Here is a 12,331-nt window from a genome sequence, read left to right as displayed (position 1 = left end):
AGATCTTTGAGGAGTAGTAGGATTCCAATTCCTTCTTCTTGACAACCGCAGGAACAACAATAGCAAACACCTTCTTTTCACCCGCACCAGTTGCAACAACAACTACTATTACTAAATCAACAACTTGTTACACAACTGTATTTGATCTAAATGGGACATAAGTTATAGAATAGTAATGGTGACCCAATGCTTAGCGCCTAGAAATACCTAGGTGGAGTTTAGGCATTTACAACATAAAACATTATATATATAATATTATATAAAAATTTATGTAAAAATATATGTTAGTGAAAATTTAAAAATAATAAATCATAAACAAAAATTAAAAATATAATATTCAATTTAGATTAATAACATATGAACGTTAATAATTATATATATAAATATAAAATTTATAAATTTAAATATATGTAGTCAAGCATTAATAATATGTAATTAAACAATATTATGTGATTTTATGCAATTTGTGTCAATTATTTTTCGTCACTTAAATGTTAGTTACTAAATGGGTGTGGTAATTTGAAAAGAGCTTTGTTGGCAAAGCGTTAATTGAGCAGTTATGGTCTGTCCCGTAAAATACCACGGCACTTGTTTATATATCTTAAATACTTTTCCCACGTCTAAAAAATTTGGTTGTCGTTTCGTTCGTTATGACGCTCGATTCTGAAGAGTTTATTTTTTAAAATGTTGCCCTTTCCAATTTCTTGTTAATTAGCTTACTGATAACGTATATACGACTAAGTTGTATTTACTGAAATATTTATGTTAGGAAAACAAATTATTCACCACAAGGCAAGTATCCAAAAACGATTCAATTCTTTGATAAGTAACTGAAAACCCCAAGCAAACACTCCAATTACAGAACCACTCAAAAGGCAAATTACGTTCTAGAGTTTTTAGGATGCATATGAGGAAATATATTAAGGAAGGGGATTACATGGTATGTATCGTTTAAGTAACAAAGCAAGCGATGTATTTTTACTGATACGCATTTGAATAAGAAAAGAGATGATAGAACAAAACCCACCATCGTTGTGACAATTCCCCACCCAGCCACGCTTTGCCATGCCTACAATCTTGCGTAACATCACCACATATCACTAATTTCTGACCCATAAAAATTCAAATTTCAGCACAAGAAAGGCAAAGCCAACTATTTTGTGATACCTCCTCTGCTAGAGTTTCATGTCTGAGACTGACCCACCGATTATTTTATAAGCCATCCAAATGTATTCTCTTTACCTAGAAACTGGCAGTAATGACTATGAAGTCTATGATAAAGAGATCTTACAAGGTTGAAAGTGACTTATGATTGGCAAAGATATCTCCTGTCGACATTGAAAGTGAATTGTCACTTACATGTCTAGACAGTAACATTTCAAAGTTTAATACCTAGCAAAAAAGAAATATGCTAGTTCTCACAATCTATGGTTCTATAATAGCAAACTCACATATACGAAAGAGAATCCATTGCAGATATGGAATATGGAAAGTTACCACTTAGGTTGTTTCTCGACAGATATCTGCATTACAATTTCTTTCAGCTGTTAGTTTGAAAGTGAACACTGTGAGTAAATACTATAAGAACAAACACATCTTTACATGCTTGTGAGATTCGGTGGCAATTGATATGGAAGTGTATCATGGATGGTGTTACCACTAACATCCCTGTAACCAAAATGAGAGAGAAACCACAGTTGTTAAATCAAAATCTTAAAAACACACAAAGATCAAACAAACAGAAAAACAGAGTAAATTCCAAAGACAATACAATTTTCTTAGTGATATTAGTCTGGAAGCAAGTATCCAAGAGTGCCAGAGACTCCTAAATCCGATATATCTCTGTTCCAATCACGACAACAACAAACATAAGACATTCTAGAATGAATCAAATCCATGCAAGTGGAAATTTTACAAAGTTGAAAAGCTGATTATCTTACATAGTGACAACTGGTGAGCCTTCACAAGGAATCCCTTTCCATAACTCTCCACATGGATCACCACCACCATTTTTCCAATTGGTTAGCTGTGAAGGACTATTAAGTGAAGTATACAAAACCTGAAGTGTTTGAACTGCAATAAAGACCAATAAGAAGAGAACAACCCAGATGTCAGCTGACAAAAACCAATAAATGATCTTTTGCTTCTACTCAGTTTGTTCGGTTTCACAAAGGTTTCTTCGATTCAGAATCCAGATTCTAATCTGGATGACTGAAACCAGTACATCTAAATCAGCAATTTAAAACAATTAAGACCAAGATCAAATCAAATACAATGCAAACAGATCAAGAGAAAACATTGGGAACTTTGAAATCTGAGTTTCGAAACGATTAGCGGAACAAGAAATACAAACCCGAGGAGAGCATAGCAATCTTCACCACCGCAGTAAATCACTGACGAAGATTGGACGAACATGGAGAGAAATAGGAGAATCGAAGCCCAGCACCACCGCTGCATCACAAGCGACGCCATTCCTGGATTAGCCGTCATCGGCGAACCTATACTTTAAAAGGAAAACAGAAAGTGAGCTGCAGAATACATGTGGCACAGTCTTAAGTGCTGAGGTGGCTTAAAGACGATCTCAACAAGTTTCAGTGAATCGGAAACTCACAGAGAGATCGATAGAGGTAAGAGAAGGAAGGACGCCGGAGACAACGGCAGAGCGGAGGGTGGTCGAAACGCTGGCGACGAAAACAAAATAACAACACTCATATATGATTTTACAGAATTATAGAACATACCCCGACAAAATTACAACATGCTGATATAACCCCTTTTTTTTTTTTTATGACTGACGGTTGAGTGCTCGGTAAACATATTGTAGGCTAGACTAAGAAGATTTGAAACAGAATCACTTGGATTATGGTGGAACGAAGTAGAAGAAATGAAGCATGATTGATCAAGTCGGACCATGGTTTCATAGCGAAGAAGACGAGGAGGAGATCGACAATTTGGGATTTTTTAAAAAAAACTGAATCGAGCTTTTATTTTTTTGTTTTTTGTTTTTAATTTGACCAGTCGAGCACTTGTGTGAAGCCAAAGTTTTTGCTGTGCAGCTGGGCTGTGAGTGGTTTGACACTAATGGGCTACATTATAATTAGGCCCAGATTTGTTTTCATTTATTTTGTTGGAAGGAAAAGTACACGTGTCAGTCTCTTGGGTGTTGACGTGTCAAGCTGAGGGAGAGAGTTAGCTTACTTTTAAAGTATAGATTGTAACAGTAAAAAATAGTTTCTATACCAATTATATTTATATATAACAAGAAAACCATATATCTTATCTTTCAATAGTATAATTTGAAAATTTCCGTTGTTCTGTTATAACAAAAAGAAAAAAAGAGAAGAGGTAAACATAACTTTTAACATAATACGGTAATTTATTGTGTATGGGAAAGTTAGATTCAAGATTGATATATAACATGTCACAAACCATAGTTTTTTTTTTTTTTTTTTTGTTAAAGGGCACACAAACCATAGTTTTCTCAAAGATTTTAGGTAGATATAAAAGCATGCATTAATACTCTTTTCAATTAAGTGTGCCGAAATTAAACTGATTAAGAGACATCGATGATAACATATTTACATTTGTTTCAGTCCCCAATATGGTAAATCCAGTTTCGGCCTTTTATAACTCCTTGTTTCTCCTTACTACCATTGAAGAAGAACCAACCTAAGAATGCACCTACAGGTGCAAGTAAAGCCGCACCAATTGCTGCACCCATCTTCCCTAACGGGATCATTTCTTCTTCTTCTCCTTCCCGATCAACGCAAGCATCTAGAGGCTTACCACACAAATCCAGGTTATTAGCATAATTTTCCGGTCCAATGTGCAAGGATTCCTCGAAATTCGGGACAGGGCCGGTCAGAAGATTGTCTGCCACTGAGAACCATCTGAGCCGTCTAAGTAACACTAGCTGGGGAGGAAGCTGGCCAGTGAACTGATTATGACGAAGCATAAGATTGTTCAGATAGGTAATGTTTGATAAGCTGGCAGGGATTTCACCGGAGAATTGGTTGTAGGAGAGGTCGAGAACTGTAACAAATGGAATGAGGGAGAATATGTTGGATGGTAAAGGACCAGAGAAGTTGTTCCTAGAAAGATCCAGACCTGTCAGATCAGAACATTCCCTAATTCCAAGAGGAAACCCTCCTTTGAGACCATAACCAGAAAGTTGAATGCTCATAACCCTTTTCTCATCCCAACAACTGACACCATTGAATTTGCAAACAAACCCTTCAGTTTCGTTGGCAAAATTCCAACTGGATAAGTATCCATTGGGATCTTCAACTTGAGATTTTATGGTCCTCAGGCAATTTACGTTGGCCTCGTTTGCCCATGTGGAGCTAGACACCAGCACGAAACAGAGACAAGTCGTGACCAGGGTTATCATAGACATTTTGTTAGTTCAGACTTCAGAGTGTTCAATAGAAATTAGAGCAGAGGGGAGAGTTGTTACAGTAGTCCAAGCTCGAAGAAGGGGAATTGTAAAGACATACGAAGTCACAGGTACCATAAAAAGGAGTTTAATACAGAGACTTGAGAATCTTAATACAGAGACTTTTCCATGGTTTTTAATAGTCAACTATGGAAATTTTTTTAAAATGAGCTAACGTATGTTGACGAGTCTTAGTTCTGTCTTAGTTTTAAATTGGAGGAGGTCAGAGTCTGACCGTCAGACAAAGCCTAACAACTGAATCTGACCGCCCAGCGGCAACTACCATTTTGTTTACATTAAGATAAGTCAGATAAAAATAATTTGTGCCAGTTCTAATCTCTATAAACGGATTTCTCTGAACAGATTCATGGAAACAGGTTATGAACACATATAGATTAAAGTACACTTACAATGGAAGGCAGTATTGAAAGTTTGAAACTATTCCTAAGAACCAAAAGCCACTCTTTGCACAAAATCTGGACGTCTTTTTGAAGGCATGCGAATAAGTCCTGCTATCTGAAGCTCCATTACAGCTCTGCAAAATCGAGCTCTGTTGGAAACAAACGTTAAGGAATCGAAAGTTTTATGACAGATTATGAAATTTCTGGTTGCCTGCATTTATGTACATGTCCTGCGAAATGAACATATAAACAAGGATGACAATAGGCGGATCACGGATTACTAATCTTGTTTCCAATTACTACTAAGAAATGAAGTCGAGATTTCTTTTTCTTTGCTTTACTCTTTTTTTTTCTCCTTTCCAAGGACATTATCTGAATACCAAAAAAGGATACTGAATTAAAGTTTCAGTGGGTGCTTCTGGTTCTTCACACATGTCCTTTCGTTTCTTTGATTTTGAAGATGACTTCGATTTTGGTTTAGCTTTGCTACTCCGGGGAATAAGTATCGTCTTGAAAGATTGATACCAGTCATGGAGGTTAATAACATCAGCGTGCTCTTGTGCCAGCGTGTACCTAATTAATAAACATATTGAAACAAAGATAGTTTATGTGTGTTTGAAGATAGTTTGGGACAATGGGAATCTCCCAAAATCATATTCCAGAAAAATATGTAATACCAAAAGAACTGTTTCATGAGCGATAACATGAGAATACAAGTTTATAGAGGTAAAGGACGACTCACAAAATCGACGTATCATGCATGGAAGGCAACAGATTGGTGCCTCTCTTGCTGCAGCACACACAGTGGAGGATATTGTGAGATTCCAGTAGATCTGATTGGATCCTGCCTCTTGGGTCTCCAAGCAAAGCCTGAAACAGACACAAATATCAGACTAATGGGAAAAGGAGAAAAATGCCAAATGTAAAGTCTGAAGCACCAAGAGAAGCGATAGCACTATATCAATCTTTTATGGATCTGTGAAAAAAACAATGATGCTCAGACTTTCTCAGAACTGATCCTGTAACTGGATTGCTTTAAGTTGAAAGAATGATGCCACATGAGCAGAAAATAATAATTGATTATCTATTGTAACAATTTGAAGTAATATAGGTATAAGAGAACAAAAGAGGAATAAGGATGGTAAGGACTTACAGATTGAAGCATATCGACATTCTTAAAACATACAATTTCTTGGAAAGGAACACTCTCAACTGGCTTCATGTATTCCCTGCTCCATACAAAAATGCTGTGATTAATTCATAAAAAAATGTACAAAACACCTGACATGACTAATTCTGAACTACGGCAGACAAATCAGAAGCCATGTACAAGCAATGTCGAGTTCAAACACAAGTTGCTTCCTTGAAGGTGAAAAGACTCAGCGACAAAGTAAAGTTCACCTTAGCATGAATTCTATGACTGCGGCAACCTTATCAGTCATGGCTTTAAGCTCCTTTTCATGCTTTGAATGGCTTCGGGATGCATGTTTTCTGTCACATCAAAGTCAAACTTTTATTCAATGTACATGGTTACTAAGATGAGCAACAGAAATTAACGAGAGTAGATGAACTTATGTATATAGTAATGAATACATATTAGCTGAATAAGACACCAAGTTTCCCCGTCAAAGTTTCCTCATACACAGGAACGATGGGAACAAAAGAGAATATATTTCAAGAGACTGACTTTCCAAGACGATCTTCCAGAAATCAAAAATTAAAAGAGAAACTATCTGAACTCATACATGGTGTTCAGTTTGAAAAGAGAACAATATCTAGAGAATTACTTTGGGCTGTTGGGAAGTCCTTGTCTCTGACCTACTGCTTCCACGGATCTCATGAACGGATGCAATTCCATTACTTTGTCATTCATCTAACGGCAGGGAACAAAGAAACAAGTTAGTAACTCATCTAGAGAATTCAAAACTGAGGATGGGCTAACATATATCACAGAAATGAACAATATCTATCTAAAAAGATGCTGAGTAATTCACCTTTTCACGATCATTTACGTGATATCTCTCAAGCAATATTTTCAGATTAGCAGATTACAAACAAAAGTCCTCCGCACAAGGGATGTTAGGAACATGGCGAAGTTTAAGATGCTCAAGCTCAAATGAAATGAAAGAACACTAACCAGAAAACAGCAGAAATTTTTTTCGGGACAAATGAAGTTAAAAACCACATACAAAATATGCACGTTAAGAGCAAAGATAAAGTGGTGCTAAATCTTAGTTAATTATTACCTCACTGAAATCCGCAGTGAGATTTTCCCAACTTTTCAACAAGGTAGACAGCTGTGAAGGTGAAAGATCCCTGAGAAATTTTGAATGCAAGAGCTTCAGAACTTTGAATCAAGCTTCTTGAAAACATAATTAACTCAAGCTCTCAATGACCTAAGATATTTAGGCCTATTAACTCGAGAACAGAGAAAATTATAAATAGATGTAACATGATTTACCAAAACTAATCCTCATAATCTTGTTCCCTAAATTTGGCAACAAGGTGTAAGTATACTAAGATACATCTGAAAAATTATGTGCGGTTTGACAAGTTTAAGAGTACTTGGCTGCTATTTTGTAAGGGGGATATTTCACATTTATTCCTTACAACAAAATTCACCTGAGCTTGTGCAGAACCCGTCTGATAACACTGCTACGTCCTGAATCGTGACTCTGAAAGTTGACAGTTGCTGAAGGTGAAAAATATTTCAAGTAACGTGCTTCTGGGTCAAGTGTCTCACAGAATATGTCTAGCAATCGAAGTTTATCAAACTTTCCAACTTCATATATGCACTGCAAAATAGTACACACAGAATCTGCTCAGTAGTTTATCCTAAAGCAGAAAGCACTCTAATCATATGAAGAACAGAACTGCCTCATATTTCCTCTAGTCATGTCATGTACAATAGGAGAAACATAATATGCATCCAGAGTCCAGCTAAACCGGCATGTGACGAGAAACGATAAAAAAATGCCTTAAATCGAGAAATCAAAAGGAAGCAGTTTAGGGAAAGAACTCAATACCCACCCGGAGGACTGACAGTGCAACATTTCCTATCTAAGTTGTTAAGCCCATTGGAATATTTTCAATCATTAAAACAAGTTTTGCAAGACAGTTCCTATCTAAGTCGTTAATAAAATGAGGAACTATTTTCACCGACAAACGGCATCCCTGAGTTAGGTAAGATGTACTGCTCTTTCTATGATGATGAACCGTAAGAAAAGACTCACCAAAACTACTACGCTCCAGGGATTTGGCATCCTTTGCAAGTCCGACAAAAACTGAGGCAGCATTTCAAAAGTACTCCGAGTAATTTTATTCCTAGTCAAATGTTTATGAGAAGAAATTAGTGCATCTAATTTCCTATTAATCCATGAATTCCAAAAAGGATCAAACCTGCCCATCAGTTCTTCCAACATACAAATATGGAAATGAAAATCACAAAAGATGGTGAATTCTCTGATGTACCTCGTCACAGATGGCAAGTGAAAGGCATGCTTCATTGTTGCTTCTGTCAATAGTCCATTACCTTCGTCTGACAACTTTACAGGAAAAAACGTCCTTAGAACAAAGCAAATTCATGTTATATGGGAAAACATCTACAGCAAAAAGGTCACAGCTCTAGATGAATGTACCACCAAATATCTTCAATCATTTCGTTACGGGGTACATATGAACTCTTTGTAATATCCATCGATTCTCAATATGCGAAACATGAGCTAAAATTCTTAATTATCAAAACGCCATATTAGATATGGCAGTACCAACTAAACTGAAGTCAAATATATCTGAGAAAGCTGAAGAATCTGTTGAAAAAGAAAGAAAGAAGGTTGTAGACAAGTACATCAGGAATACCTGATTAATACCATCTTGACAAAAATGCTCGAGCATGATACTTAAAGGCTCTAATGAGAAATGCTGTAGACAAGCTATCTGAGAAAAAAAATGTAGAGCCAAATGAGCAACAGAGACTTAGCGATCCGGAACAAGTTGACACCTAATACAGCATAAAGAGATAGGGCTAGAAACCTTGAGAGTTCTAACAAAAGATGTCAGAGTTCCATCTTGGCACAAAAAGTAACTTCTCATAAAAAGCGCCACCTTATGGCTAACAGTGAACCCAGAGCATGGCCTTAAAAAGACAGCCTCGAGAACCGCATCCATCCGTTCAGCGGGAGAACTCAGAGTGAAGCTACTAGCACACAGCCTCTGCAGCGCGTTCACTGATAGTATCTTTCTAGGGGCATCATGTGCTGTGGACACACCCATTACTAGAAAAATTGGAACTTTGACTGCCCATTCACTGAATAGAAGAAAATTTTGAAAGAGTAAGTTACACTTTGATATAGGGATGACTAAGTTGAAAGTAAATAAAATTCAAGGTTTCCGAAAAACAAAATTTTATTAGTCCAATGAGCTGGGAAACCTCAACATGATAAAATATGTAAACGCAGCAAGCATAAAGATATTCATACCTCAATATAAGAATTAGATCTGAAAGGACAGACCCACAACATCTCTCTGTATCATCCACAATTATAACCACGGGATTCTCATGGTTTTGGTTTTCTCTGTACCATGAGGCGAGAATGGTTACATCAACCACCTGTTCAAAATCCGCGTTATGAAGAAAAGCACTCAGTGGATACAGTAACTGTGCAAGTAGGCTACAAAACTAAAAAGATATGGAGATTTTACTAACATCTACGGTTGGCATCACAAACTGGCGTAACAAAACTCTAAGGCAACCTCCTACGCCACTCTTGGCTGAGAAGTCCATAGATGAAAGCTTAGCAACATGGCATCCTTGAGACTTCAAGTGCAACTCCAGTTCTTCAAATGTCAATAAATCATCAACCATTTCCAGATTCCCTAAAAAATAATACAAAGTTACTAGAAAAGAAGAAGCGACGTAATAGTAACTAGATCCTTGTAATGGCTATGGAAGTTTAGTAACCCATCGAAACATCACCAAATAGTACGTGCAGATACTAATCTTTTCAAGGACTTACTGGTGAGAACCATAGCAGTAAGCAATTGCTTGGAAGAAGCCTGAGTTAAAACAGGATAAGATCGAACTGCTTCTGATAACCTCAGTGCTCCAGATGATACGATCGATTCAAATGATTCCCGTATCCAATCATGAATCCCACTAAATACTTTTGAATTCGAATACCTCAGAACATCCTGCGATTTCAAAAAAAAAAAAAAAATCCCAATGAAGATTCAAACACATAAGAAGGAAATTTAGTTTATATATATAAAAAAAAAGATTGAGACCGACTTCGATTGTCTTCTCGATTTTGGACCAGACAGTGTCGAACACTTTCAAGCGTGTAGTTGAGAAAAACTGGGAATCTCCCTCTTCAACGCTTTCGACTTCAGATCTCTTAGCAATTTTAGGATTCGGTGACTCAATCCTCCGTTTGCTTTTCACATTCCCAGTTGGTTTCCCATGGAGACTACTCCCAGACGAAGCCTTGTGGAGTACAAAAAATGGCTGCCATGAAGAAAAAACTCAGAACGAAATCGAATGTCCAATTCAAAATCAAGTGAAGTGATGAAACAATTTTTTGACGGAGAGAGAGAGAGACAGAAAAGGGACCCGAATATCATTCTCTGCTGTGTCGCCGGAATTGAATGAATCGATGGTTGAAGTTGGCGGAGGATCGGCGACGTTGCCGGAGGGTGCCATGTGAGAATGTCGTTGGGTGAGCGAGCAATCGAGAACGACGATTCAATTTAGGGTTTTAACGCGCCTGTATCTCGTGCCGCTCTTTTTGGCGGGAAATGTGTGCTCCGACCATAGAAGGTTAATCTCAAAAACTTAACCAGATTAGACCGGCATTGGACCGGTTTAATTGAATTAACTCTTTTTTTTTCAATAAAATTTTGGGGTGTGAGCAATGTTTTTTAAACCGGACGGGAAGATGAACTGGAAGTCTTTCGGATCATTAGATCAACCGGTAGGACCAGTTAAACCACATATCAAATAGTTTATTGGTTTGTTTACATTTTATAAATATAACATCTACTTTTCAATAAATATATGAACAAAACATCTTATTATATAAAGTACTAGGTTTTGAATCCACGCTATGCGTGGGTTTATTTGATATATTTTGATAAAAATTATATATAATTGATGATGGTAATGAAATATTATCTTATAAAAACTTTAAATTATTATTAAGGAAAAAACTAAATTTCAGATACACAATTTTTAAAAATATAAAATTAGTTGTGTTTTAAAATCATGAATTTAACTCGACGTTCAGGCGAAACGGATCAAACTGGTGACCTCGCATATCCTGAACTATCTCTTTGACCACCAGAAAACGGAACAATTTTATAATCATGAATTTATCTCGTTTTCATATTTATTGATCGCTATCACCTATGTTTTCGTGTTTTTATTCAATGTTTTCTTATTCTTCATATTCTTTCTTGTCATTTTCACTGTCAAATTTTATGGTAATTGTCATCATTACTTTTACCGTCCGGTTCTTCGTTATACTCTTCTTCTTGTTCTTCCTTGTCAACTTCTTCATATTCTTCCACTAAAAAACCTTTTTTTAGACTACCACACAACTTATTAACCCATCAAACTCCAAGACCAAAATCATATCTTTTCTCATAAAAATTGTGCAATTCATGAAAACCAGCATAGTCAACACATGCACCCAATTATTGATAATTTCATCTTTATTATTCGATTTTAGATCCACACGGTTTGAAACTTCTCAAACCAAAATCCTTACTTGGAGAGAAAGTAATATAAACACATATATAGTTAAAACAATATTTATGTTTTTCGTCAATCCTTCTTCTTTAAACTCAAATAACATCAAATCAAGGTCTTGCGACGTCAATCCTTATTTTTAGACTTGAAACTAAAAATTTACTGCGAAAGTATCAAATCATCTGTAAAGTCATACACAAAAACATGTTTTACAGCTCATAAGATATATAAAGCACAAACAGAGATAAGTAAGATATTTTCAAGATATTAAAAATTTGATATATAATATTTTGTAATTCTTAAACTTTTAAATTTTTAATAGAGATTAAATTTTTAAAATATTTCAAACTTTAGATGTAATTTAAATATTTGTAACATTTTTTTTTGGAGTTAAATATTAATGACACTTTAACTTTTTATAGAGTTTAAATAGTTATCATTTTTTAACATTTTTATGGAGGTATTTATAATATTTCTAAATATTCTATATTAAATATTTAAACCTTTATATATTTTAATTTGCTAAAATAAATCAAATAAAACTTCTAAATTTGGAAACCTGATAAATAAGCATAAATCAAGCAAACCTGATAAATTTATAGTTAAAAACATATTAGTTTAGTTTTATTTATAATGATTCTCAGCCATAGTCTAAAATTTTATAGCTGATGTGGAATGTTGTAAATATTTATTTTATTTCGATAAATTTTACTTTTTTTTTCTAAAAAATCTTAATATATAGATTACTAC

The 12,331-nt window shown here is 35.5% G+C and overlaps 1 protein-coding gene, 1 long non-coding RNA gene and 1 pseudogene across 5 annotated transcripts; all 3 read right to left on the bottom strand.

Moving 5' to 3' along the window:
- Positions 1–797: 797 nt before the first annotated feature.
- On the bottom strand, positions 798–3,020 carry LOC147939623 (uncharacterized). The gene is made up of 7 exons (XR_015563102.1): positions 2,612–3,020; positions 2,354–2,503; positions 1,941–2,073; positions 1,772–1,842; positions 1,603–1,668; positions 1,452–1,523; positions 798–1,328 (listed from the first exon to the last, which is right to left on the bottom strand). It is a non-coding gene; the product is annotated as an uncharacterized LOC147939623 (long non-coding RNA).
- A 481-nt stretch (positions 3,021–3,501) lies between these two features.
- Positions 3,502–4,497, bottom strand: LOC104709173 (probably inactive leucine-rich repeat receptor-like protein kinase At5g48380 pseudogene; annotated as a pseudogene). The gene has a single exon (XR_015563200.1). The product of XR_015563200.1 is annotated as a probably inactive leucine-rich repeat receptor-like protein kinase At5g48380 pseudogene (transcript).
- Positions 4,498–4,746: 249 nt separating this feature from the next.
- Positions 4,747–10,627, bottom strand: LOC104705961 (origin of replication complex subunit 3-like). 3 transcript variants are annotated; one of them, XR_015564098.1, is made up of 18 exons: positions 10,445–10,604; positions 10,124–10,339; positions 9,852–10,026; positions 9,542–9,711; positions 9,315–9,445; positions 8,869–9,142; positions 8,695–8,772; positions 8,475–8,566; positions 8,308–8,381; positions 8,070–8,160; positions 7,459–7,631; positions 7,083–7,152; positions 6,624–6,709; positions 6,238–6,327; positions 5,990–6,065; positions 5,579–5,706; positions 5,230–5,409; positions 4,747–4,985 (listed from the first exon to the last, which is right to left on the bottom strand). XR_015564098.1 is itself a non-coding variant. In XM_010422069.3 (17 exons), the coding sequence occupies exons 1-17, from the start codon at positions 10,532–10,534 to the stop codon at positions 4,880–4,882; spliced, it is 2,208 nt and encodes a 735-aa protein (XP_010420371.1). In that variant the 5' UTR covers positions 10,535–10,627; the 3' UTR covers positions 4,747–4,879. The 3 variants fall into 3 exon arrangements, 1 of the variants encoding a protein (XP_010420371.1); XM_010422069.3 differs by lacking the exon at positions 8,475–8,566 and having other exon boundaries at positions 10,445–10,627; XR_015564097.1 differs by lacking the exons at positions 4,747–4,985; positions 5,230–5,409; positions 5,579–5,706; ... (1 more) ...; positions 6,238–6,327; positions 8,475–8,566 and adding an exon at positions 6,831–6,968 and having other exon boundaries at positions 10,445–10,607.
- Between the last annotated feature and the right edge of the window lie 1,704 nt (positions 10,628–12,331).

This window comes from Camelina sativa, chromosome 8 (genome assembly GCF_030686135.1).
Source record: "Camelina sativa cultivar CO46 ecotype springtype chromosome 8, ASM3068613v1".
NCBI lineage: Eukaryota > Viridiplantae > Streptophyta > Magnoliopsida > Brassicales > Brassicaceae > Camelina > Camelina sativa.
This window is presented reverse-complemented; position numbering and strand designations above follow the sequence as displayed.

Coding starts and splice junctions, on each gene's coding strand:
- LOC104705961 (XM_010422069.3), bottom strand. CDS start 10,534: ATGGCACCCTCCGGCAACGTCGCCGATCCTCCGCCAACTTCAACCATC. Junction 9,712..9,851: donor TACTGCTATGGTTCTCACCA/GTAAGTCCTTGA, acceptor ATTATTTTTTAG/GGAATCTGGAAATGGTTGAT. Junction 5,410..5,578: donor ATGCATGATACGTCGATTTT/GTGAGTCGTCCT, acceptor TTTATTAATTAG/GTACACGCTGGCACAAGAGC.